Here is a 26,712-nt window from a genome sequence, read left to right as displayed (position 1 = left end):
TGCACCACTGGTGTCTCCAGGTGTCAATTCAACAAAAACAGAAAACCTTCCGGGAAACGGAGGAAACGTCTATATTAGACATTATGGCAGTAGAGCCGTATTTAGTTGTACGTGTCTAACTCCCTCCTCCGTTATATCCCCTCTCCACTCTATTCATTTCCTCTGTGGGTGTGAAGAGCCCTGTTTGACTGCTGTTCTTCAGCCACCGGCTCCACATACGGAAAGGAGCAATCCACAATTAGCATATAAATGGACACCTACATTAAAGAGATTTTAAATGTAATCCTTATGCTGAGCTAGTGCAGCACAGAAATCAAGCCATCAAACCTGGAGTATAGAGACAGGGACATGAGAAAATAGACTTTCAGAGTCAGGGAGAAGAGCATGTGTGGGAGTGACCATGCATGTTGTTGTTTATACATACATACACACACCACACAAACGCGCACACACACACACACACCCCTACTCTCTCCCCTCCATACACACCATCCCCCTCACGTCTATAATTCAAGTGTCCTCCATCTACCCTGAAATATGTAATTCTTTTCTATCTCCCCTCTAAGGATTGAGAGATTACCGTAAGCATCTGTCGCTGCTAGGAATATAGGCCGTCGCTCTTGCCCATTATCGATTTTATAGTACCGACCGAAGCAATAGCTGGTCATTACGCGTGCATTCAGATCATATCGTTTATATAACATCCCCTGCTTGGCATTCACATTTTGTATTCACAAATAAAAAATGTCACCTTCAATAAAAGTCCCCACTGACCGAAATCGAGCTTCCGAGGGAGGCGTGGTAGAAACAGACGCGTGGGGATTGCTGCTCAGCTGGTGATGCAGTGGTTAAACCCCCCTCCAGCCGGATGTGATTACTAATTGTGTGTTGGAGTGTGTGTTTGGCTGTGTGTTTTGTGCACTCCTCTTCCTCCCCCCCTGCTTCTACTACAGGACTCAGACCATGCGTGTGTGAGAGAGTAATCTCTCCTGGACAGAGGCATGTAAAATGAATGGTATTAGTCTCTGTCAACAGGCTGTGGGAATGCGACGACTAACGAGAAACTTCGTTCCGGTACGCTGATTCTTCGGCACTGATCATTTGGACAAATCACGATTTCGCAGGTGCTCGCATCTTTCGAGTTTCAGAAGGGGAGGGGACGTTTGGCTCATAGACTAGCCTGAAACTTGCATAGTATCTTTCTCCTCACATCTCTCCCCAGAACTTACTTAAGCATTTTACGCAATTATGCAAGATTTTAGTTCTGGGTTTCCGAGATTAGTGAAACGTGATTCAGGTGGGTGCTGCAGTGCGTGCTGAGGTCATTTAGAAGTAAGAGAGATGCAGATTTCCTTGACAGAAAATACATTGAGGCGCTTAAGGCTGTTGGTTCCCTGGTGGGATGTGTTTGTGGCCAGGGATACGGTATAATTGGTCCCGTGCTGTGTAGCAACACAGTGTGTCACCTGTGCTAGGATGTTCCCTTCTTTGTTTCTGTAAGGGTGGAGCTCCTCTAGGTTGACTGTACCGTACACTATGTTGCTTTATATTTAGGAAATGGAGAGTTGCAGTAGAGTAGTAGTCTGCACTGTAAAAACAGGATGCCATAGCATGTATGACTGTATTGCTATCTTAGATCACTGCAATGGCTGTAGTAGGTTTTTAGTAGCATATACTCTAAAAGGCTTTATGCAACTATCAGGTTAAGGTAGTTGATTGTTACCTGTAGTATCAGGTGATTCAGTGGTTGACTGCAGTGTAAAGCTATAGCGGCAGTCTTTCCTATTGATTGTTGGTGTTCACGGTGCAACGTAGTTATACCGTGTGTGTGTGTGTGTGTGGGGGGGGGGGGGTATTTGGGGTCCAGCTCCCACTCTGGCAGAGCTGATACACACTATGGAGAAGCTCAAGGTCCTGCAGCTCAATTACACACACACACACACACACACACACACACACACACACACACACACACACACACACACACACACACACACACACACACACACACACACACACACACACACACACACACACACTGCCTCGCCTTCTTCACATACTGAACACAAGCATGCACAGAGCAGACATATTGTCGAGGGCAGTCGGTGATAGAAACCCCTTTAATCTAGTCTGTCTTTACAAATATAAACACAATCTCTAACACATATTCTCTGTCATCTCATGTCTCTGATGTTTTCCCCCCTCCTCAGGACGACATCTACATGTATGGGGGGAAGCTGGAGGCCGGTTCAGGCAACGTGACAGATGAGCTGTGGGTCTTTAACATCCCTAGTCGAACTTGGTCCCTGAGGACCCCGAGCAGTCTGGTCCAGGGACAGCCCTACGCCGTGGAGGGACACTCCGCCCACCTGACTGAGCTGACCAATGGGGACCTGGTGATGGTGGTCATCTTCGGCTACTCACCCGTCTACAGCTACATCAGCAAAGTGCAGGAGTACAACATCAGTAGGTCCAAGAATGGAGAGATGGATGTATGGATGGATGAATCAAATGAACGAGTGAATGAAGTCTGTCCAGCCACATACTGTCTCCCTCCATCTATCCATCTATCCATCCATTGATCTCTCTTGTCTGTCTTCTTAACCAATTGATTTGTTTCAGTCTGACGTTAATCAATCAGTCCACTAGCCCACTGCTGAGTCCACCCTCCATTAGCCTGCTATATATCTGAGCCAAGAGAATCAGAGAATTGGGTTGTTAAGTGGGGTTAACAGCCATGATGAATAATCCCCATGAATGATTTCAGATTTACATCCCACATGTACCCGATGGCAGATTTCGGAGCGTTCCAAAATAGGCAAGGAGACAGCAACATCCTCAGATGACCTCAACAACGTTGTATTCATTTCATGGTGCTCAACGATTAATACATCGTTGTTGGGGTCATCTTTGGGTGTTGCTGTCACTCATCTATTTATGGAAGGCTCAGGATCTTTAATGTTTACCCAGATAACTCTCTTTTCCCATTAAAAAAACTTTTGTAGCACCATTACCTGCATAGTACTCTGTGGCAGTCTTATTGTTATGATGGTAAGTACACTTACTGTCTATATACAGACATGTATACACCCACAGTATCTTTAACTTTATCTTTTTTTGTAAGATTTAATTAGATATTTTCTTAACAATACACAACATACACATACAAATGACAACATCATACAAACATCAACTACATCACACCTGCCCAGACCCACTAGCACACACCCCCATCTCCAGCGTGCGCATCACTTTCCTCCACAACGGAACCATTTTGTTTCTCTCCGTAGCCCATGCACTTTCAATATTTAAATAATAAATCATTCGATTTTTGTTCCATTGTGCTAATGATGGCGGATGATTGATTTCCACGTTTTTATTATACGTTTTTTCAAGACGATTGATAAGTAGAGAATCGTCTAACCAATCGGTTGTCTCACTACACCCCCGTATGCCATGTCTCCAAATACTTAGACAGACGGATTAAACGTATGTTGACATTGTAACTACTTCTGACAACCAACTTTCTAGCTCCGCCCACAACTTCCGGACTTTATAGCATTCCCAGAAAGTATGGATTATTGAGTCATTATTAGTTTTACACTTTTAAGACATGACTCTGCTGTTGTGCTGTAGAATTTGTGAATGTTGTCTCTTGTATAATAAATTATATACATTAGCTTATAGTGGATTAAGCTTACATTTCCGTTAACTGTAATTTTGTTAGTTATGCTCAAACTTTCCCTCCATCGTGTGCCAGCATCAGTTATTTTTAAGTCTTGGTTAGTTTATATTAGTTTATATTAGTTATGCTCAAACTTTCCCTCCATCGTGTGCCAGCATCAGTTATTTTTAAGTCTTGGTTAGTTTATATTAGTTTATATTATTTTCTAAGAGATTGTCAGTTGGATATGCCCTCTGCATGGTTTTGTAGTTCTTCCCTATCATATGAACATCCTTTTCTGACTCAAATAAGGTTATCCTCTTGACTGCATTAGAGTCAAGGTCCTTTGACCAGAGCTAGTGACCACTGTGGAACGCCTAGGTTTTCATACCAGCAGATGGCGCTAAGCTACAGTGTTTTGAGGAGTAACAATCAAGTGAATGCCTGCATTACAAAGCATTTCAGCCTATAGGAGACTCAAAGGCTGGACTGGGCTCACTGCAGCCCAGTCTAGTCACATTAAAGCCTGTGGAGAGAGTTTAAGAGGGAGGGAGGGGACATCCAATAGCACACAAAAAACACCTGATGGCTCTCTGGTGGAGGTGGCACCTAGGCAAGACCTTCTAGGAGAAGACGATAATTAATGTGCCTGAGTTCTACTGGAAACTCACGTTATTACCTCCCTCTCTCCCTGCCCCTCATCTCTCTCCCCTCCCCTCACCTCTTCCTCCCTCATATATCTCTCCCCTATCCCTCCCTCTCCATCTCAAACTAGTCCCCCCCCTCTCTCAAACAGTTTTTTCCCTATAATTAGTTTTATTTAGAGCACTATGGATATTGTGATATTTCATCAAATTTAGAGAGTTGAGTGTCACCATTTAGAAAATTGAGTCTACCTTTTAGGTGACTTACTATGAGTGAAAGGAAGAAGGAAATAGTTTGTAAAAAAGAGCTCACCTGACAAACTGTCAGTAAACTGTTTGACCTCCCCCCATTATCTACTTTTCACTTTCTCTATTTCCCTTCACTTGTGGGAGTTGGGAGGTCTGCTTCTCGGTGTATCACATGCTCCGTGGCCTCCCCCTCTCTCCAGCTCTCCCTCCATCTGTCACAAGGGGACTTGAAGTACATGGTGGAGCAGCCTGCTGGCTTGGTCTGGCTCCCAGAGTCAGCCTTTTACACACACTCTCATTTGACTCTCATCCCAGGCACGCACACTCACGAGCATGGACGCTTATTATACCGTATGTCTCAAAGCTGATCCAATCATGTTTGCCCAGTCACACTAAGATGCACTTCTCTTCTTCCTCTCTGTCACACAGGGACAAACTCCTGGCAGGTCCCTGAGACCAACGGGGCCATCGTCCAGGGTGGCTATGGCCACAGCAGTGTGTATGACAGCTCCGGCAGGTGTGTGTACATCCACGGGGGTTACAAGGCCCTGCCTGCCAACAAGTATGGCCTGGTGGACGAGCTGTATCGCTATGAGGTGCAGACCCGGACCTGGTGAGTGCTATTAGGTTAGCAGAAAGTGTCTGTCTGTCAGCCTGTCTGCCTAACTCTCTGTCTGTCTGGCTCTCTGTGTTTGTGCTTGTATCAGCAGCTGCATATTCACTTGAAAGTTCACAAGCTGTATCAATTTACAAGTCCTGACAACAATGTGTGTAAAATAAGCCTATTTTCCCAAGTGCCCCAGTAGCAAAATGCATTTATTTGCTAAATGTCGAGTGTACAGACGTTTGGCGTCTTACATTAGGTAGATGTTTAACACAGAGATGCTTGTCCTGCCTGTGTTCAGACACTGTGTCTAGACGCTCAGTGCTGGACAGCTGAAAGGCAGATTTGTCAAAGCACACTAATGCAATAGTCAGCATTGTGTTGCGAGGAGGTACTCATTATGTCCACATACCTAGACACTCAGTGCCAAACACATGAGCATACAGCGCATACTGGAAAGATACAGAAGGATGAGCTAGAAAGATTCACAGTGAAGCAGAGATTGTATACACAGTGTGATATGAAAGGAGGCCTCCGCTGAACCTTGACGGATTGATGGGCGACAGGGGAGGGTACACCCTTTCAATCTCCCCCCTCTCTCTCACTGTCTCTCTGTTTCCCATCATCCAGACTGTCACATATCCCTTGGGTTTGACAGTGACCAGTGTCTGTCTGCATGGCCGGTGTCTGTCTGTCTCTGTTGATCCTCAACTGGAGTTCTGTCTGTCTGCCTTTCATGTCTGATGTCAGTTGTCTATTCACTGGTAACTTATTGAGGCAGTTGATGTGCCCTCTTGCCAAAGCTTGCTGACACATAGCACACAGTTTATTGCAATCGGTCCATTTATTTACAGTCGGTAGGTTGAATATACACTGAAGCTACTTTTCAAACCCTCTCAGAACTATGAAGTCTGTAAACCCCTACATACTCTATCTGTATCTATGGATAGTACAGTTGACGCTTAGGCAGACGGTGGGGACTGTGCACTTTGACCCTAGCAGAGGAGATGGGAGAGGATGAAATATTCCTGTAGAGTTTTGTGTGTGTGTGTGTGTCCATGGTGCCACATTATGGATGACGTCTGTCTGGGTATTTGACCTGGCCTATGGAGAGTGACCTTCAGACCAACTGTTCACTTGCATAAGCCACATGACCCAGACTGGCCCACACACTGCTGTAATCAACACCCAGGGATGGGCACGCACGCACGCACACACTCATGCATGCACACACATGCATGCTCATAATTGACACATTAACACATTAGCATTGTGTGTGTGTGTGTGTGTGTGTGTGTGTGTGTGTGTGTGTGTGTGTGTGTGTGTGTGTGTGTGTGTGTGTGTGTGTGTTGACAGGATGATCCTGAGAGAGAGTGGTCTGGCACGGTACCTCCACACTGCAGTGCTGAGCAATGGGGCTCTGCTGGTGTTTGGAGGAAACACCCACAACGACACATCCCTTAGTAATGGAGCCAAGTGCTTCTCGGCTGACTTCCTGGCCTACGACATAGGTAAGGACCAATCATATGCATTCAGACAAATCATAGGTAACAACCATCCCCTCCTCAACTGTTTTTGGTATGATGCAATCCTCATGTTTTGAACTGACTATATTTGACACCTTTGTGCTGAAAATATAAGTTACCGGTTTCAACCTCGTATGGTACAGGTATAAATGTTACATACTCAATACATATACATAGTTAAGTATAAACAAACTCCAACCCCCTACCATACAATACCACACATTCCTCCATGCAGACATCATACATGTGATCTTCATTGTCACCAGCATGCGCCCACCCACCCACTCCCATCAGAGTTGACCCCTGACCCCTAAAGCCACAGTTGTCATTTGTCATTTTCCACTGTTAGTCGCCTCCCAGGCCTGGACCCACACAGATCACACAGTGAGTGTAACCAAAGAAGAACTGGCAGGTGACATTCTGCAGCCTTAGAGAAAGTGTGTTCACTGACCTTTGACCTCAACAAACAACAGCATTAGCCTTAGGCTGTTATGAAAGTTAAGTGGAAGTGTAAAGCTAAGATACCTTTCCATAGGGGTGAATGCACAGCCCCAATTGCCTGAGATAGAAGATCATGTTCTGTTGTAACAGTGACTGTAGACATCCTTTAAAAAGTGGAACTAGCTCTAAACCAAAAGCTAGTCATAACCACTCATGATTAGGGCTGTGGCGGTAATGCCATTTTGTCAGCCGGTTATTGTCATGCAAATGGCTGCCGGTTTCACGGTAATTGACCTTAAATTAACATAAAACCGTTCAGCATCTCCAGGCCTCCACACATACAAGCCACTGATGCACGCCTTTGGAACATCTACATTTCTTTTAAAGTAAAAAAATTAATTGTATAAAATGCACAATAAATCCATTATTTATTTTAGACCGGTCTAAAGAAACATTATGATATGAAGAAAATGTATTTCAGAAGAACCAAATGTGAGTCTGCCTACTATATGTTATTTGGCTACGCCTCATGCCATTAGCTAGTTCATTTAGCAGACAAGATATGCTTATGAGTCCCGTGCCATTATTTTATACTGTATGATTTTATTGTAAGAATAATATAATTGAACTTCGCTGAATAAAATAGAAAAAGGATATTTTTCTCATTCCCGAGTGAGTGCGCATATGAAGTGGCTATGTTGAATGTCAAAGTGGTCGTTTGAAACAGGTCATACACACTAGATTTAGAGTTATTTGGTCAATTTAGTTGTGAAACCTTAGAATGTCTTAGAAAGCAAAACTTAAATGGGCTGCATGATGCGACTATAGCTAATGACTATTTGAAAAAGTCACACACAAAAAAAATGTTAAAGGTAGTCGCAGCGTCGTCCAGGTTAATGGAGGGTTTGACCGGGGGCTTTACTTGACTCATCACGCTCTAGCGACTCCTTGTGGAGGACCGGGTGCATGCAGGCTGACTTTGGTTATCAGTTGAACAGTGTTTCCTCCGACACATTGGTGCAGCTGGCTTCAGGGTTAAGCGGGCGGGTGTTAAGAAGCGCGGCTTGGCGGGTCATGTTTCTGGAGAATGCATGACTCGACCTTCGCCTCTCCCGAGCCCGTTGGGGAGTTGTAACAATGAGACAAATTTGGGAGAAAAAAGGGGGTAGAAATTACAATATAAATAAATACAAATAAAGCTTGCGCTCTGTTCCTTGGCTCAGGCGGCACACCCTGTTCTTTCATCCAGTGATCATATTTTCTCCTATCAGACTATTCTCAATTTAATATTGTCTTTATTAATATGTACAATTTGTTTCGATTTAGAATGGCCCATTATCAAATGGATAGGAACAGGGGCAGGGGAAAAATACATTAAATTAAATCATGCCAGGTAGGCTACTCTGGTTTTATAGGGGAGCAGAAATAGGCCTAAATAAAGTAGCATCTGGGATCCTCATATTTTTAGTGGCAACCGTCAAAACTCTTCTTTCACACAGGATTGCATATAGAAATGTCTGGGCTTATAAGAAGAGTTATTTCACTCACATATTCCACCCAAACTCTGTATTGCCATGGGCTCTCCAACCATGTTTCTGCAGCTACACAGCACCTAATTTGGGAAACCAAGTGAAATGTGTTCGGGAACATCGATGGTAACATGTTTTCATAACGAAACGTACTGTATATAGGCATATGGATGTTCTACATGCAGCGTCTTAAACGTTTTGAATGAATCATCACCTTAGAAAGCGCTGTCCAATTCGTTGCCTTTGAAACAACATCCACAATGACCATGTTTTCTACTCAGTTTCAACCTGTTGTTGAACTTCTTTCTTCAAATTGATCGATCACAGTGAGGTCAAAACATTTAGCCTAACGATGAGTTTTAAAAGCATGATGCTGTTTTGATGATATGTGTTTGATGTGATTTTCCATTGCATTTGCATTGATATCAGAGCGGTAAGAGGGACAATAGAGCCCTGAGTACCAGTCCATTAGTGACCTGATGGTCGTTAGTGAGTTGTGTACCACCAACGCATGTCCAGAGTGCATAAAAGGAGGTTACCGTGACTCAACTGTCACGTGGAATTTGACTGTGGTCATGACTGCCGGTTTGACGGTAATACGGTCACTGCAACAGCCCTACTCATGATAGATTATTCATTACCCCCTGGTCAAATAAAGTTATTTTGCCCTCTTTGGAGTTAGTAAGCTTTCCTCTGCAAGATATAAAAGGGTGGTTTAGTACTAAAGGTTTAGAGTTATGTGTGTGTGTGTACATGTGCGTACCTTCCTGTGTGTATGTGTGTTTGGACTACCTGGGGTTTTACTCGAGATCTCGGGATGTGAGTTACAGCTCACCTTTCGGTGCTGACAGTAATACAGTGGGGATCATTAACACCCCATAAAGAGCTGCAGAATGGGAGCCGGCCAGATGGCGTCTGCTCTTTTATGAATATTTGTTTTGAATACAGTGACTCTGCAGGGGCATTACAGGACATTCTGAGCACAGGGAGGGAGGCAAGGGAGGAGGAGAGGGATGCGTCCTCAAATCTCTACAGCCAGCCCTTCCTTGACTCTGTTCACCAGCCACCCTTCACAAGTTTTACTGCACTGAGAGAGGAGAGGAGGGGAGGGTTGATGGAGAATTAAAGTAGAGCGACGAAGTCAAAATAAAGAGCAAGATTGGGACTAGCGAGAGAGAAAGAGGAGACAACATTAAGTCAATGAGTCATTAAGGTAGTACATGTAGCAATACATTCAAAGAAAGAAAATACATTAAAGCGGAATGTTTATCCGCTAATTAGAAGATGTAGCAAATCCAGATAAGGACAAGATATTTGAAGAACTTGACTCTGGAGAAGCCTTCTCCAGCAGTCATGGAGGGTCACTGCTCAACTTTCATTCTTAGTCATTTAAATAGCCAGTCCAATCACCTTGAGTAGGCCACTCCCAATGGATAAAAAGTCCAATGTCACTTTTATAATCCGAAAGCAACTGATTGTTTTATGTTCAAGGTGTTAGGCTAGACTGATGCTTGGCTTGGGGAATGTGCTCTAGACTCTTCACTCAAGCCCAGGCAAAACCAATCTCTGTGATTGGAGCTCTGTTATATAGGCCAGTGTTTGGCCAGACATGGCCTCTTGGCGACCTGTCATTCATTATAGTCCCTGAGGACTGGGTTGTCACTGGACATTGTTGACTCATTTCATTATAGAGCCAAATTAACAATCTCCATTATCAGCCTCTTATAGAGAGAACAGGTTTGTGGAAGGCATTTTCCCTCTATTGCTTTTATAATAATGGAGCAAGTTTGCTTATAAAACATGCCTGAACCTACTATAGACCAAAACATAGCTATAGTGAAGGATGCTTCTTACTCAAGTATAGCTGAAAGACATTGTAGCCTACTACAGTACATATGAGATGTGTCAACAGGTTTCTCTAGTTGAATGTGTTAAAAGTCTCATTTGTTAGTTAATGGACTGATATGACTTCCTCTCGTCTCCGCTCGTCTCTCTGTGAGCTAATTAATTAGTTCCACCTGTGGAAGAGGCCTCTCTCTACCGCTCCCTCTCTCTATCGGCCCCGCCACGCACGCTGAGAGACGGTTTTAAGCGCTAATTTGTTTTTGTTTTTCTCTGCTAACCTTGGAGGGGGAGAGCGTTATTAGCTTTTTGTGTTTTTCTTCTTCGAGAGATTTAATTCAGGTCGACACAGATGGCAGTTTTAATTTGCGTTTAATCCCCCCCCCCCCCCCTCATTACCCCATCTTCATACTTCTAATTAGATTTGGGGGAAATGAACTCGAATTAAAAATGTTTTGTCCCCACACCCCCTGAAAGGCAACTGGCAGCGCCGTCTTCAACAAGAGTGACCTGTTTATATTGGAGCTCCAGACAGTGTCTCTCAAAGCAGCCCCCGAACACAAACACACATTTCATTAAGTTTGCCATTTGAATGAGTTTGATTTCCCCATCACTCTCGACTCAGATTTGCAGATTTGGTCTGCTGATTCTCCTGTCATCTCCCCCTGTCTACGTGTACATTATTCATGGTTCCTCTGCCAATATCCTGGGAGGAAATGAAATAGGGGGACCGTTGTGATAAGTATCAGTGAGTTTCATTATAGAGAGTCATCTCCAGCCATCTCCAGTACACCTCAGGTGGTTGGAAGACCCAATGGGCTGTCTGTCAGTGCATGTCTGGGGTATGGATTCACTCTAGCTCCAGGCTTCAGGATAGGTAGTAGGCCTCAGATAGTGCTAACGTCAGGATTCCAATTTAACTACTGGTGGTCTGTCACAAATACTTATTTTGGTCTGTCCCTTTAGCCACTGCATCACCTATGCACATCTCTATCTTATGCGACTTTCAAAAAGTACTGTATGTCTGAGTCTGACCAGCTGAGAGAGAGTGTTAGAATGATTGACGTTTAAACGCGATCACACCATGACCCTGTCAGAGATCAACTTGGTTTTTAGGAAGGGATTACATCGCCTTCTGATCTGGACTGGTGTTGTTGACTTGTCTTTCCCTTTAAACACGGTCCCAATTAGCCAAGCACTTGCGTGGTCGTTTGCAACCTGGCTGCACAATTAACTCCCAAGCACAGTTTATATTGGACAACTAATCTGGGTAAATGGCACATTTACATATTAATGCAATAGTGGACGTGTGGGTTGTAAAGCATCAGAAAGCTGTAAAATGAAATGCTAAAATACACAATCGTGATTGCTCTTAGAGCCATTACTCTGAACCACAGCCTAGAATCCCCAACAGACAAGATCAATGGATGGTTAAACTGGTTTGTGAAGTCATATTCAGAGGCAGCCACATAATAAACAATTCAAAGACATTATGTTAAGAGGTTGGCGTTTATACTCTCCGAGGATCCCACTAACAGCGAGGAAACTGAACGTTGTCTCTCTCAATTTAACATGATTTGGCTCGTGATATTAACAAAGTGAAGAAACCGGCTTTGCCTACTATCATTTTCTCTCTGCTATTATTTGTTTGCTCTGAGCAGAATGGTAGATAATCACTGACAGACAAATTGTCTAGCTCTATTGTGGGCTGTGCTGTTAGAGCTGCTCCAGGTAGACTTGTTGTAGCCTACCCACGGATCAGTGCGGTTCCTGACCAGGGTCCTAGGAGATTGGTAATCAAACTACCATTAAGGCCCTGTGTTCCCACCACCACCACCCCAGGATTGTCTAATAGCAGCTGCAGTGGATTCAACTTTAATTATGGTTATTTATGCAATCGTAAAAGGCATCTTTTCTAGCTGCAGTTAGTTGTTTATGATGGCCCTTTCTAGGGTATGGCCCCTAGTACTCTGCTATGCACACACACACACAGTGTTAATCACTGCTGGGCTTGACACCCAGCCCTATAGGGGACCATGATATTCATACAGGCCATTCTCCACAGCCTCTGTTCAAAGGATTCTCATACGTGTTAATGTATTATGTAATAATGAGTTGACACTTCCATTGTAGATTATGTGTGTGTGTGAGTGCAACAATGCAGACGTGTGTGTGTGTGTGTGTGTGTGTGTGTGTGTGTGCGCTCGCCCGTGTGTGTGTACCCAGTCTCAGGTCTCACAGATATTCTGCCTCAGTGGCTCTGGTACTTACTGTATTCTGTGTTTCAATATGTGCAGTAGGGTGGTATGGTACAGGCCTACTGAAATGAAATCCAAGCAAGAAAAGAAACACAACTTTTTTCCCCTCAATCTGGGGTCCAGAGGGTTGCCTGTCACAGTTGCTTGGGTGATAGTATGAGTATGGTGTGGAGGGAGAGTCGCAGTAAATAGCCAGAACAGCTCATAGGGCAGAAGCCTATTTCCTTTTTCTGTAGCATGAGGCAGCTTGATGTACAAGTACACCCCCCTGGAAAGGATGCTGGTCTATTGTAGGGCCTTCACCCCAATCTTTCTCCTTAATGCTGAGTGCTAAGCAGAGACACATCAGGACCCATTTTTACAGCCTTTGGTATGACTCACAACCTTCCAATCTCAGGGTGGACACTCTAACCACAAGGACACTGAGTTGGTCTAGAGTCGCAGTGGAGGTATCAATTTTGGGTATTGCGGTTCTGTGCTTGACCCTACACAAGATGATACAAGTTTCTACTGAAGCAAAAACGGATCATGTGCATGTTTGTTCTTTTCAGCTTGTGATGAATGGAAAGTCCTGCCCAGGCCAGATCTCCACCGTGATGTCAACCGCTTTGGCCACACCTCTGTTGTCAGCAATGGGTCAGTCACTCACATCCACTATATTGCCCCTCCGTTACTTTTTTATTTAATTTATTTTTTTATCTCACAGTTTCCTGACATCAGTTTCCTCAGTGTTACCTGGTAATGATGTGTACTCTGAGTATTTCCTGCGTTGTGTTCTCGGTAACACTTTATTTGGATAGTTCATCTGTAGATGCTCTACAGACTAGCAGTAACATTTCAACTATCTACTAACCCTAACCTTAACTCTTAACCTAACCCTAAACATAACCCTTACCCTAGCCCTAACTCTAACCTTAACCCTTACCCTTATTCTTAGCCTAACGCAAACCCTTACCATGACCTTAACACGCAGTTGCTTATCAACAGATTGTTTGTTGATGGTATGACCATTTGCAGAGCATCTACAGATGGATTATCAAAATAAAGTGTGATTGTGTTTTCTCCCCAGGTCCATGTATGTGTTTGGAGGCTTCTCTGGTGTGCTGCTGAATGACGTGCTGGTCTACACCCCTCCCAGCTGCCAGGCCTTCGATGAGGAGCAGCGCTGTGCCAACGCTGGCCCTGGTATCCGCTGTGTCTGGTTTAGGGACCACTGTGTCCCCTGGGACACCGGCCATGCCAACGGCAGCGTGCCCGCTCCCTTCTGCCCAACACGCACCAGTACGTGTTGCATGACATTGCTCTGTATTCTGTATTCATAGGATACATGTGTTGACACATTTTTATCTGCATATTTGTCATGGGGTCGGGTCGGTTTTGCCTCCCCCTCTGGTAGTTAGCTGACTAATGGATACATGTAGGGCTGTTGCGGTGACCGTATTACCGACACACCGGCGGTCACGAGTGATGAAGGCAGTCAAATGCCACGGGAACCTTTAGTCACGGTAATTAGGCTTCTCCAAGCTCTGATGCTGCTTATGGTCATTAGTAGCCTAGCAAACTTGCTAACTGCCTGGTACTCAGCACTCTATTGTCCCTCTAATCACTTTGACATCAATGCAAAAAAAAATCCGCTGCCCCTGCTTCGGTACAGGTGCATGATAATAGTCCATTCCAAATCAAAACAAATTTCACACGTATTATTTAGTATATGTAAAGACAAGATTAAATCAAGAATAGTCTGATGGATGACAATATTAGCCTATCACTTGTGAATTATATATTATCTGTTGTGAATGATGCCCAGCATAAGAAAAATGATATTCGCACACATCATGTAGTCTAGCCCATAGGCCTATATGTTTTAATAAGGTTTGTATCACAACTAAAATGTCCAAATAACTTAAAATTAAGCACATAATCCGCTTTACAAGGGGTGTAGAGCCTAACTGGCATACATAAGCAGCGCCTGTTTGGGGAAGATAATTTTCACCATAAAAATGCACCTTTATAATAAAAGCATTACATGCATAATTGCATTTGTGGTCACTTTTGTTAATGGTGTTTTCTGCTAATGGAACTTTCCCGCTTATAGCCTACTAACATGTGTGTATTGCTGCACTTAAAATGTGAAGAAATAGCCTAATAGTTTATCAACATTTTAAGCTAAACATTCTGATTCTAGTGGTATTCATTTGAGATCTATCGAATCCCAAAACTATGTTTGGAATATTTATTTCTCACACAGAATAGAATGTCAACCTTTGAACTATGGGTGAAAGTAGATTGACATAGGCTAGTGCTTTTGCTGTTCGTTAGGCCTACTGATCTTGTTGGCTGACAAAAAGTAAATGTGGACATTTCTTCCAATATCTTCAATATGCACCCCCGGAATTGGATAAGGACGTGCTCAGTTGCGTCCCCGATGTGTGGGTCTTCATTTGTAGCCTGTGAGAAAGACCCGATCACGTGATGGAGCACTCAGGGAGAAGGGCACAGCGGCCACTGGCCATAAAACGGCATGGGTTTTTTAAAGGTGCATTACGGCCACACAAAGGGGCTGCCGCCGTGAAATTCTAGGCATTATCAAATGCTTGTCAAATTGTGAATGAGTGACTGATGTAGTGTGTACAGCTTGCGCACCCACTTTCAAGCTACTTTTTTCAAATCCTCATTAGTCGCATCATGTAGCCTTACAATGTATTAAAAATCAAAACATATAGCCCAACGTTTGTATTACAACTAAAGTTACATTAATAACTCTCAATAAGCATATAGTAGTACCTATTTATTTGTTAACCGCTCAACACAGAATAGCTTCATGTGCGTCCTTCCTCAAATCGTTTGGAGAAAATATCCTTTCTATTTTATTCAGCTTTGTTCAATTATATTCTTCATACTATAAAATAATGCCATGGAATTCTAAGCAAATCTTGCCTGCTAAATTAACTAGTGTAGCCCACAGCCATTTGGCATAGCCAGATCAGGACCTAACATGAGGACAACTCAGAGTATGCTATTCTGTTCTTCTGAAATAGACATTTTCTTCATATCATGCTTCTTTAGACCTGTCTAAAATAAATAATGGATTTATTGTGAAGGTGTAGGCTATATTACATGGATTTATTAGACTTTTTAACATGTAGATGTTCCGAAGGTCTGCATCAGTAGCTTGTAGGCTATTTGTGGAAGGCAGGAGATGCTAATTGTGTTTATGTTAATTAACGGTCAATTACCGTGAGACCGACAGTTATTTGCTTGACAATCACTGGCTGACAATTTTGTGAACCCCACAGCCCTAGATACATGTTCAATAGTTGAGTCGTCCATGATAGAACCAATCCTCATTTCACATCAAACTCTCTTGTTCCTACCTGCCTCTTATACTGTGCTGTATGAATCATTACCCTTTTTGAGAGTAATAATAATTTGGATTCCTCGTAAGGCCTGTGTACATAGTGGTGGGAACAAAAGGTCAGGACCAACACAATTATCCCATTCGGAGGGCAAATACAATTATGCTGGAAATACACTCACAAGGTTGCAGAAACACCTGTATTGTGTTTTAGAGTGTTATCGGAGGTGAATTGGACCGGTGATGAACTAATTAAATGACTAATTGATGACAGATTATCACACTGTTTATCCTCTGTCCTTCTCTAATCGTTCATTTGTCAGTGGCTGCTGGCATGGAGAGTATGAGTTGAAATTGGCTCTACAGGGCAAATAGAAATGAAAGGCATATTGAGCTAGACCCATCTACCTTTTTGTTTTCCTACTGAGAAGGTGGTGTTGCAGGGGGCATTTTCATGTCAACCCTGTTTTTGTTTTTCTTGATTAAGTCAATGGCGCCGAAGGGGAAGGCTGCCGTTTTATGGACTCCTAACCAACTGTACTATTTTGTTAGTTTTTTCACATAGTTTGTAACTCATTTTGTACATAATGTTGCTGCTACTGTCTCTTATGACCGGAAATAGCTTTTGGACATCAGAACAGCGATTACTCACCTCGAACTGGATGAAGATTCTTTCTTTAATGAGTCCAATGCAAAGGATATACTGCTTTGTCCGATCTACGATTAAGACTATCCTACCAATGGATGCTACGCTACAGGACTCTTTTGCTAGAACAGACTGGATGTGTTCTGGGATTCATCCAATGGCATTGAGGAGTATACCACCTCAGTCACTTGCTTCACCATTAAGTGCATCAACGACGTCATCCCCACAGTGACCGTATGTACATATCCCAACCAGAAGCCATGGATTGCAGGCAACATCCTCACCGAGCTAGGCTAGAGCTGCCGCTTTCAAGGAGCAGGACGCTTATAAGAAATCCTGCTATGCCCTCAGACGAACCATCAAACAGGCAAAGATTCAATACAAGACTAAGATTGAATCCTACTACACCGGCTCTGACGCTCGTCGCTTGTGGCAGGGCTTGCAAACTATTGCGGACTACAAAGGGAAACCCAGCCACGAGCTGCCCAGTGATGCGAGCCTACCAGGCGAGCTAATGGCCTTTTATGCTTGCTTCGAGGCAAGCAACACTGATGCATGTATAAGAGCACCAGCTGTTCCAGATGACTGCATGATCACGCTCTCCGTAGCCAAAATGAGCAAGACCAAGGCCAGATGGATTACCAGGACGTGTACTGAAAGCATGCGCGGATGAACTGGAAAGTGTCTTCACTGACATTTTCAACCTCTCTTTGGCCTAGTCTGTAATACCTACATGTTTCAGACAGACTACCATAGTCCATGTTCCCAAGAAAGCAAAGATAACCTGCCTAAATGATTACCCCCCCGTAGTACTCACGTCGGTAGCCATGCAGTGCTTTGAAAGGCTTGTCATGGCTCACATGAACACCGTCATGCCGGAAACCCTAGACCCACTCCAATTCTCATACTGCCCCAACAGATCCACAGATGACGCAATCTCAATCGCACTCTACCATGCCCTTTCCCACCTGGACAAAAGGAACACCTATGTGAGAATGCTGTTCATTGACTACAGCTCAGAGTTCAACACCATAGTACCCAGAAAGCTCATCACTAAGCTAAGGACACTTGGACTAAATACCTCCCTCTGCAAATGGATCCTGAACTTCCTGAAGGGCCACCCCCAGGTGGTGAGGGTAGGCAACAACAACATCTGCCACGCTGATCTACAACACAGGGGCCCCTCAGGGGTGCGTGATTAGTCCCCTCCTGTACTCCCTGTTCACCCACGACTGTGTGGCCAAGCACGACTCCAACACCATCATTCAGTTTGCTGACGACACAACAGCAGTAGGCCTGATCAGATAACGATGAGACAGCCTATAGGGTGTAGGTCAGAGACCTGGCAGTGTGGTGCCAGGACAACAACCTCTCCCTCGATGTGAGCAAGACAAAGGAGCTTATCATGGACTATAGGAAAAGGAAGGCCGAACAGGCCCCTATTAACATCGACGGGGCTGTAGTGGAGCGGGTCGAGAGTTTCAAGCTATCATGGTCCAAACACACCAAGACAGTTGTGAAGATGGCACGACAACACCTTTCCCCCTCAGGAGACTGAAAAGATTTGGCATGGGTCCCCAGATCCTCAAAAAGTTTTACAGCTGCACCATCGAGAGCATCCTGACCGATTGCATCACCGCCTGGTATTGCAACTGCTTGGCGTCTGACCATAAGGCGCTACAGAGGGTAGTGCATACGGCCCAGTACATCACTGGGGCCAAGCTTCCTGCCATCCAGGACTTATATACTAGGCGGTGTCAGCAGAAGGCCCAAAAATTGTCAAAGACTCCAGTCATCCAAGTCGTAGACTGATCTCTCTGCTACCGTACGGCAAGTGGTACCGGAGCGCCAAGTCTAGGTCCAACAGCTTCTACCCCCAAGCCATAAGAATGGCCACCCGGACTATTTACATTGATAACCCCCCTTTGTTTTTACTCTGCTGCTACTCGCTGTTTATTATCTATACATAGTCACTTTACCCCTAACTACAGTTGAAGTCAGAAGTTTACATACACCTTAGACAAATACATATAAACCCAGTTTTTCACAATTCCTGACATTTAATCCTAGTAAAGATTCCCTGTCCTATGTCAGTTAGGATCACCACTTTATTTTAAGAATGTGAAATGTCAGAATAATAGTAGAGAGAATGATTTATTTCAGCTTTTATTTCTTTCAGAAGTTTACATACACTCAAATAGAATTTGGTAGCATTGCCTTTAAATTGTTTAACTTGGGTCAAACGTTTTGGGTAGCGTACCACAAGCTTCCCACAATAAGTTAGGTGAATTTTGGCCCATTCCTCCTGACAGAGCTGGTGTAACTGAGTCAGGTTTAGTGGCCTCCTTGCTCGCACACGCTTTTTCAGTTCTGCCCACAAATTTTCTATGGGATTGGCGTCAGGGCTTTGTGATGGCCACTCCAATACCTTGACTTTGTTGTCCTTAAGCCATTTTGCCACAACTTTGGAAGTATGCTTGGGGTCATTGTCCATTTGGAAGACCCATCTGCGACCAAGCTATAACTTCCTGACTGATGTCTTGTGATGTTGCTTCAATATATCCACATAATTTTCCTCGCTCATGATGCCATCTATTTTGTGAAGTGCACCAGCCCCTCCTGCAGCAAAGCACCCCCACAGCATGATGCTGCCACCCCCGTGCTTCACGGTTGGGATGGTGTTCTTCGGCTTGCAAGCCTCCCCCTTTTTCCTCCAAACATAACGATGGTCATTATGGCCAAACAGTTCTATTTTTGCTTCATCAGAGCAGAGGACATTTCTCCAAAAAGTATGCGCTTTGTCCCCATGTGCAGTTGTAAACTGTAGTCTGGCTTTTTTATGGCGGTTTTGGAGCAGTGGCTTCTTCCTTGTTGAGCGGCCTCGTTTTACTGTGGATATAGATACTTTTGTATCTTTTTCCTCCAACATCTTCACAAGGTCATTTGCTGTTGTTCTGAGATTGATTTGCACTTTTCGCACCAAAGTACGTTCATCTCTAGTAGACAGAATGCGTCTCCTTCCTGAGCGGTATGACGGCTGCGTGGTCCCATTGTGTTTATACTTGCGTACTATTGTTTGTACAGATGAATGTGGTACCTTCAGGCATTTGGAAATTGCTCCCAAGGATGAACCAGACTTGTGGAGGTCTACCGTTTTTTTTCTGAGGTCTTGGCTGATTTCTTTAGATTTTCCCATGATGTCAATTAAAGAGGCACTGAGTTTGAAGATAGGCCTTGAAATACATCCACAGGTACACCTCCAATTGACTCAAATTATGTAAATTAGCCTATCAGAAGCTTCTAAAGCCATGACATAATTTTCTGGAATTTTCCAAGCTGTTTAAAGGCACAGTCAACAGAGTGAATGTAATTTTCTGACCCACTGGTTACCTTGACTAACCTGTACCCCCCGCATATTGACTCGTTATTGTTTTGTAATTTTCTTGTGTTACTTTTTGATTGTATTTTTTTACTTTAGTTTTTTATTTCGTAAATACCTTCTTGAACTGCATTGTTGGTTGAGGGCTTGTAAGTAAGCATTTCACGCTAACATGCTGACCAGACCGGACACGTTGCGTGCGCGAGCGTCGCAAAATAAATTTTTAAATACACGTTATTCAATTTTTGCACCCACACTGCTCGCGCGCACTAACGAGCGTCTGCGATGCCAAGGGCTAAAATAGAAGTAATTCCTATTTCTGACGCAGATCGCGCTGAATGTCCTGCCTCTCCAATCTCCTCATTGGTTTATAGAAGCAGGTACCCAGTAGATTGAAAGACGAAATGTTTTGCCGGTTGTCGTGGTAAAAGTGTAGATGTCGATCACCATATCATTTCAAAGATGAAAAAGCCTGGAAGGAGAGATGACTAGAAATGAACTTGTGCATTTCAGGTAAAATAACAACTCAATGTTTATATCCCAGGACAAATTAGCTAGCAACAGCAAGCCAACTAAATAGGACAAATTAGCTAGCAAGTGCAAGCTAACTAGCTAAATTGCCATACATGGTTAATGCTTTTCGACCTGTCCCCAAATTAATGTCATTGGTTCAGAGTTTGTTTTGATATTTTAACCTGCGTGTCGTGATTGCGTTTGGTGTAGGGGGACAAAATATATTTATGCACGATAGCGCACGATGGCGCAAGCGCGCAGCCGGTTTGGGTTCCGTGTAAGGTCTACAGCTGTTGTATTCGGCGGATGTGACAAATACAATTTGATTTGATTGTGTCTCTTGACCTGCTTTTCTCTGGTATTGTTTCTCTCACTAGACTGATATTATGCACAGAATAGACAGAATCCTGACAGAGAGGACCATGTTGGACAATGTCTCTGGCATTCTCTGTTCTGCTACAGTTACTACTGATCCTGAACTTGACCTCTCTTTTTGACTGGGTTCTCTAACTCTGTTCCCTTTATAAAACTGTCTGTGTCCCGTTTTTCTTTTTTAAGCTGCTTTTCTTAACCCCACCCCCAGACGGTGCAGACTAGACTAACTGTGTTCTGCTGTTAAACTGTGTCGTCCCCCGTCCAGATAGTGAAGACGAGAGGTGCTTCAGGTTCTCTGACTGTGTCAGCTGCACTGCCAACACCAATGGCTGCCAGTGGTGTGAAGACAAGAAGTGCATCTCTGCTTCCAGCAACTGCACTGCGGTGAGTCTGCCTACAGGGGGCAGTAGTGAGACAAAACAGTCACAGCTAGGATCTTATTAGCTACAATTGTCAATTAATTACGCAACATGAATAGTCAGGCAGCTTGAAAATTGCCTTCTACTGAGTCACTACTTAACTCTTGTTGTTGTTGTAGTGTACTAAGTCGCTATTATCTCACCTGCTTGGCTAGCAGTGTCAGTTAGCCTAATGCTTGGCCCTGCTGGCTCCTCTGTGTGTGTCTATAGCTGACCCTGGAGCTTGCGCAGCAGCATAGAGGTCCTCTGTCCCTGGCCCCTCCCCCGTCCATGCTGTCTGAACAACAGCTCTCTGTGTGGAAGCAAGGGGCAAAGAGGATGGGACACGTGGGTATTCCATACTGTTGCAGGGGCTTTTCTATTAATGCCAAACCATACTTTTCTGTTCTGCCAGTGCACAAATTTCAGATTTACATGACCCCAATACTATGAATAAAAAATTCACCATAATAATAACTATGTAGATGTTTGATGTTTGTACACTTTCTTTGCAGTCTGTAAAGAACTTCGTCAAATGCCATGTGAGAAATGAACATATCTGCAGCAAGCTGGTCAACTGTAAGAGCTGCTCCCTCAACCTCCACTGTCAATGGGAGCTTCAGCAACAGGAGTGCCATGCCATCCCTGGTGAGAAAGAACACACACACACACACACACACACACACACACACACACACACACACACACACACACACACACAAACGTCTTCCAAAAACTCCAAACAAGCAAGAACTCTGCTTAGCTGACTACCTGTTTGATAGCTACAAGCAAGTTTGAATGCTTGGAGAACTTATGCTAATGTTTGATTCATTATCAACACTCTTGTAGCGTTTCCCCAGGGAAAACATGTTTTCCCCCTGTCTCTAAAGTGGATTTATTGCTCTCATTTTTCAAAGCTCCAGAAGGAGTTCAACACAAAAACACTCACAAACAAACACGTACCCACGCGCGCAGGCGTAAGCACATGTACACACACACACACACACACACACACACACACACACACACACACACACACACACACACACACACACACACACACACACACACACACACACACACACACACACACACACACGTCTACATACCTCCAAATACAGTACATCCACAAATACACTCTCCTCTCCAGCGTGGTGACGGGATGTAGGCCAATTATAATTGTTTACTTGATGTTATGAAAATGGAGCCTCAGCTGACTCACAAATGAGAGCCCAGTAAGTACAGTGTCTTCAGAAAGTATTCACACCCCTTTACTTTTTCCACATTTTGTTTTGTAACAATTTGGGATTGAAATGAATTTAATTGTCATTTTTTTTGTCAACGATCTACACAAAATATTTGTACAAAAATATTGAAAAATAAAACACTAATATATCTTGATTAAGTATTCAACCCCCTGAGTCAATACATGTTAGAATCACCTTTGGCAGTCTTTCTGGCTAAGTCTCTAAGAACTTCCACACCTGGATTGTACAATATTTGCACATTATTATTTTAAAATGTTTTCAAGCTCTGTCAAATTGGTTGTTTATTTTTGCTAGACAGCCATTTTCAAGTCTTGCCATAGATTTTCAAGCCGATTTAAGTCAAAACTGTAACTAGGCCACTCAGGAACATTCATTGTCGTCTTGGTAAGCAACTCCAGTGTATATTTGGCCTTGTGTTTTAGGTTATTGTCCTGCTGAAAGGTGCATTTGTCTTCCAGTGTATAATGGAAAGCAGACAGAACCAGGTTTGACTAAAACCAAATCAAAATTGTGTAGAAATTATAATAGACCTATGTTCATACAGTTTATTGACTGTCCAGCTGGCTAATAATCACTAGACAGTCAGGGACCGTAGACATTCCCAAAACTATGGATGGAGAACACATTTTTTTATCCAATTTTGACAGCAAGGTAATATAACACATTTTCAGTGTGGCCCTCCGGACCTCATTGAAGACCAAATGCGGCCTCCAGGGCAAAATTAGTTTGACACCCCTGTTCTAAAGACTTTAACTCTAGCCATGTGTTTGTTACTGTTCATGTCAGTACTGCTCTCTGGTTGGACATCTTTTCAACAGCCTTTTATGCTTGAAAAAAGGGTTTCTTTCTTAGTCTGATGAAAATAATTTGATGGTGGTAACCATTATCCAACTTTGATTGTAATCAGCGCAAGTCTCCAAAATAAGCAGAGAAATTCCTGAGATGAAACTGGAGTTGTTTCTCCCTTATTCTCTGCAATTTGTTGCTTATTAACTAAGGTCTCGTCCCTCATCTGTGTAGTTTTTCCCAATGTTTGATGTGTCTGTCAGTCAGAGCACAACTGTATACTTGTGCTTGACAAACACTTACTTGTGTATTCAATCAGGGTGGTCGATGCAAGCTTCTTTGAAGCATAATCCATCATTTTCAATCTATATCTCAACTGATTGACTGACTGTTCTTCAATTCACACCATGAGGTCAGGGCCGGTCTGAGCTTTTTGGAGGCCCTAAGCGAGATTTGGTTTGGTGGCTCTCCACCTCATGGGCAAAACTGTGCTAAAGTTATTTTCCTGAAATTCTACACATTTTGCCATGGGGCATAGAGAAAATGTTGCAGTTTTAAAACATATTACATGCAATTCTACTCATTTTTCCATGGGGCGAAGAAAAATATGTGCAGTTTTAAAGAGAATTTTCTGCAATTCTACACATTTGTAGCATAAAATATGCCATGTTCATATGATATCTGAGTGAGAGTGACTAACACAATCAACGGGGGCCCCCTGAGAAAAACTGCTGATGCACTACCACATTTTTTGTTGGTTAGAATGTGTATTCTACTATTCTAATTCTGAACAGTAAGTTGAGACGCCGACTGAGTTCCTAAAAAATATTTTTCTTATAAGATATTTGTCAATCGACTTTGCTTTTATATTAGCGACATACTTGCTTAATGTGTGAGTAGTGAGATGCATATCAAATGTAGTTGAGATCCTTGAGGGGTGTTGAGTCTTCCAGTTGTGTGAAGTCTGTGTACCATCCAATTGTGTGGCCCAACACAGTCAGAAGCCTGGGTCTAAATTACTGTTCTCTCCCTGTTCACAGCTCAGCTCTGTGGGGAAGGCTGGCATCATGTTGGGGAGGCTTGCCTCAGGATCAACTCCAGCAGGGAGAGCTATGACAATGCCCAGCACTACTGTAAGAACCTGGACGGGAACATAGCTTCCCTCACCACTGCCAAGCAGGTGGACTTTGTACTGGACGAGCTGCAGAAGTACCAGCTACAAGAGAAGGTAAGGGAAACGCCTCTGTTTAAAATAGTGTGTTGTTTTAAACATAGTACTTTATCAAGGACTATCATATGGAATGTACTTTTCCAAGTCGAAGGCCTGAGGAATGGCCATGCCAGACCTCATGAAACTTACCCCATGATAATCTGAAACCCAACATGTTGAACACATGTTGAAGTCTTAGCTTATTTACGGCTGAATCAGCCCACATCTGATCCAGTGTTTACATGTACATCTAGACTAGATTTCCATGATCCCAACCAAACTTATATTTGTTTTCTCAAGAGTCACACTCCCTGTTTATATCCCCACCACACATGCTGACTTTTCCAGTGATTGCGCTGTCAGGAGGATATGCAGGAGCAAATATTTGACTGGTGTTTGACTGGTGCCGTTAATTAAAAAATAGAGCAAGAGGATCTCTCGCTATGGTTTTGGGGTGGAGTGTTTAAGCAGCTTCTGTCTGTTCTTTGAAGATGAACACTATTGTTAATAATAAAGCTCACCTTGGTTGTTTTAGGATGCAGAGGCAACAGTTTTTCCTCCTCTCAGCTCTTTTCTGACAGTTATTTGAAAGTAGCTGATGCTCTCCATGGCTACAATAATCAGTTTGCTTTTCTTCCCCAAGAAATTCATTATTTTCCATCCCAGCCTGTAATAGGAATTTTGAATTAAAGTGCATTTTAGTGTACAGCAACACGTTTTTCAGGATTTGAATCATGGCAGTCTCCTTCGATTACTCAAATGTTATGCTCTCATACATTTTTACTGTGTGATAGATCATAGCCGGTGTTAGCCGGCTAATTAACCATTTATTACAGGTAAAACTTTTGAGACGTTATTGCCCATTTAAGAAATAACTCAAACACACAGACATTTTTAAAAGTCAAAATAAATACCTTAGTTTAATGACTCTGGCCTGTCTTGGTTTTATGGATTGGTGTTGGCTGTAAAGTCTGAGGTCGAAAACTTTCCCTGTAATTATAGCAATTTTCCCAACGGTTTGATTTAAGATTTCACATAATCATTGCATGAATCAAATATGTATGATTTATGTTGAGAAAGAAATAACATGTTTCCATACTCTTACTGGCCCTCAACATGCTATGGAGAATAGAGAGAATTCTTATCTTACATTTCAGGATTTTAACCGCCCTCTCCCTTTTCTCTCTCTCTCTCTCTCTCATATTCTTCATTCTTTCATCTTTCTCTTCCCCTCTTTCTCCATCCATATTCTCCTCCCCCTCTCGCCTACCTCTTTCTCTCCCCTCTCTGTCCTGTAGAAGTTAGCTCCGTGGGTGGGCCTAAGGAAGATCAACATCTCATACTGGGGCTGGGAGGACATGTCTCCCTTCACCAACTCCTCTCTGCAGTGGCTGCCCGGGGAGCCCAGCGACTCAGGCTTCTGTGCTTACCTGGAGAGGGTAGAGGTGGCAGGGCTCAAGGCCAACCCCTGCACCGCCACAACTGATGGACTCATCTGTGAAAAACCAGTCGGTGAGAGAGGGACTGGGAGAAAGAGGGATAGGGAGGGAAAACGGGAGGGAGGGAAAGGGAAGGAGAGATGAAGAAGAATGAAGGTGATGGTGATTGAATAATAGAGACTAATTCTCAAAGGCACCTGTAACCCTTGTGAATTCCATGAGGCCTCGAACATGATTATGTCATTATTCTAAAGCTCAATCAGGCACTACTGAATTAGAGTGAAAAGTTCACAATCATCATCATCATTGACAAGGAGCCAAATTCACTAGTGAATTTAAAAGGGGATAGAGTGTTAGTGGTGAGATATTGTTTTAGGAAGAGCATCCTTATGACTGGAGAAGATCATAGCCTGGAGTGTTTGACAGCAGTGGTGTAAAGTACTTAAGTACAAATTATTTAAAGTACTACTTAAGTCGTTTTTTGGGGTATCTGTACTTTACTTTACTATTTATATTTTTGACTACTTTTACTTTTACTTCACTACATTCCCAAAGAAAATATGTACTTTTTACTCCAAACATTTTA

General features: G+C 43.3%; 1 protein-coding gene across 3 annotated transcripts in view; it reads left to right on the top strand.

The window, feature by feature from the left end:
• Positions 1-26,712, top strand: part of LOC139570983 (attractin-like protein 1) — a 352,370-nt gene that overhangs the window by 89,006 nt on the left and 236,652 nt on the right. For 2 of the 3 annotated variants that reach the window (XM_071393394.1, XM_071393396.1), the window contains exons 8-17: positions 2,211-2,466; positions 4,987-5,170; positions 6,518-6,672; positions 13,309-13,393; positions 13,827-14,038; positions 21,291-21,409; positions 21,655-21,771; positions 21,939-22,071; positions 24,518-24,705; positions 25,986-26,199. In XM_071393394.1, coding sequence (XP_071249495.1) covers positions 2,211-2,466; positions 4,987-5,170; positions 6,518-6,672; positions 13,309-13,393; positions 13,827-14,038; positions 21,291-21,409; positions 21,655-21,771; positions 21,939-22,071; positions 24,518-24,705; positions 25,986-26,199 — 1,663 coding nt within the window. The remainder of the gene's footprint in view (positions 1-2,210; positions 2,467-4,986; positions 5,171-6,517; positions 6,673-13,308; positions 13,394-13,826; positions 14,039-21,290; positions 21,410-21,654; positions 21,772-21,938; positions 22,072-24,517; positions 24,706-25,985; positions 26,200-26,712) is intronic. The other variant, XM_071393395.1, reaches the window with a different exon arrangement.

The sequence above is a fragment of the Salvelinus alpinus genome, chromosome 3 (genome assembly GCF_045679555.1).
Source record: "Salvelinus alpinus chromosome 3, SLU_Salpinus.1, whole genome shotgun sequence".
Taxonomy (NCBI): domain Eukaryota; kingdom Metazoa; phylum Chordata; class Actinopteri; order Salmoniformes; family Salmonidae; genus Salvelinus; species Salvelinus alpinus.
This window is presented reverse-complemented; position numbering and strand designations above follow the sequence as displayed.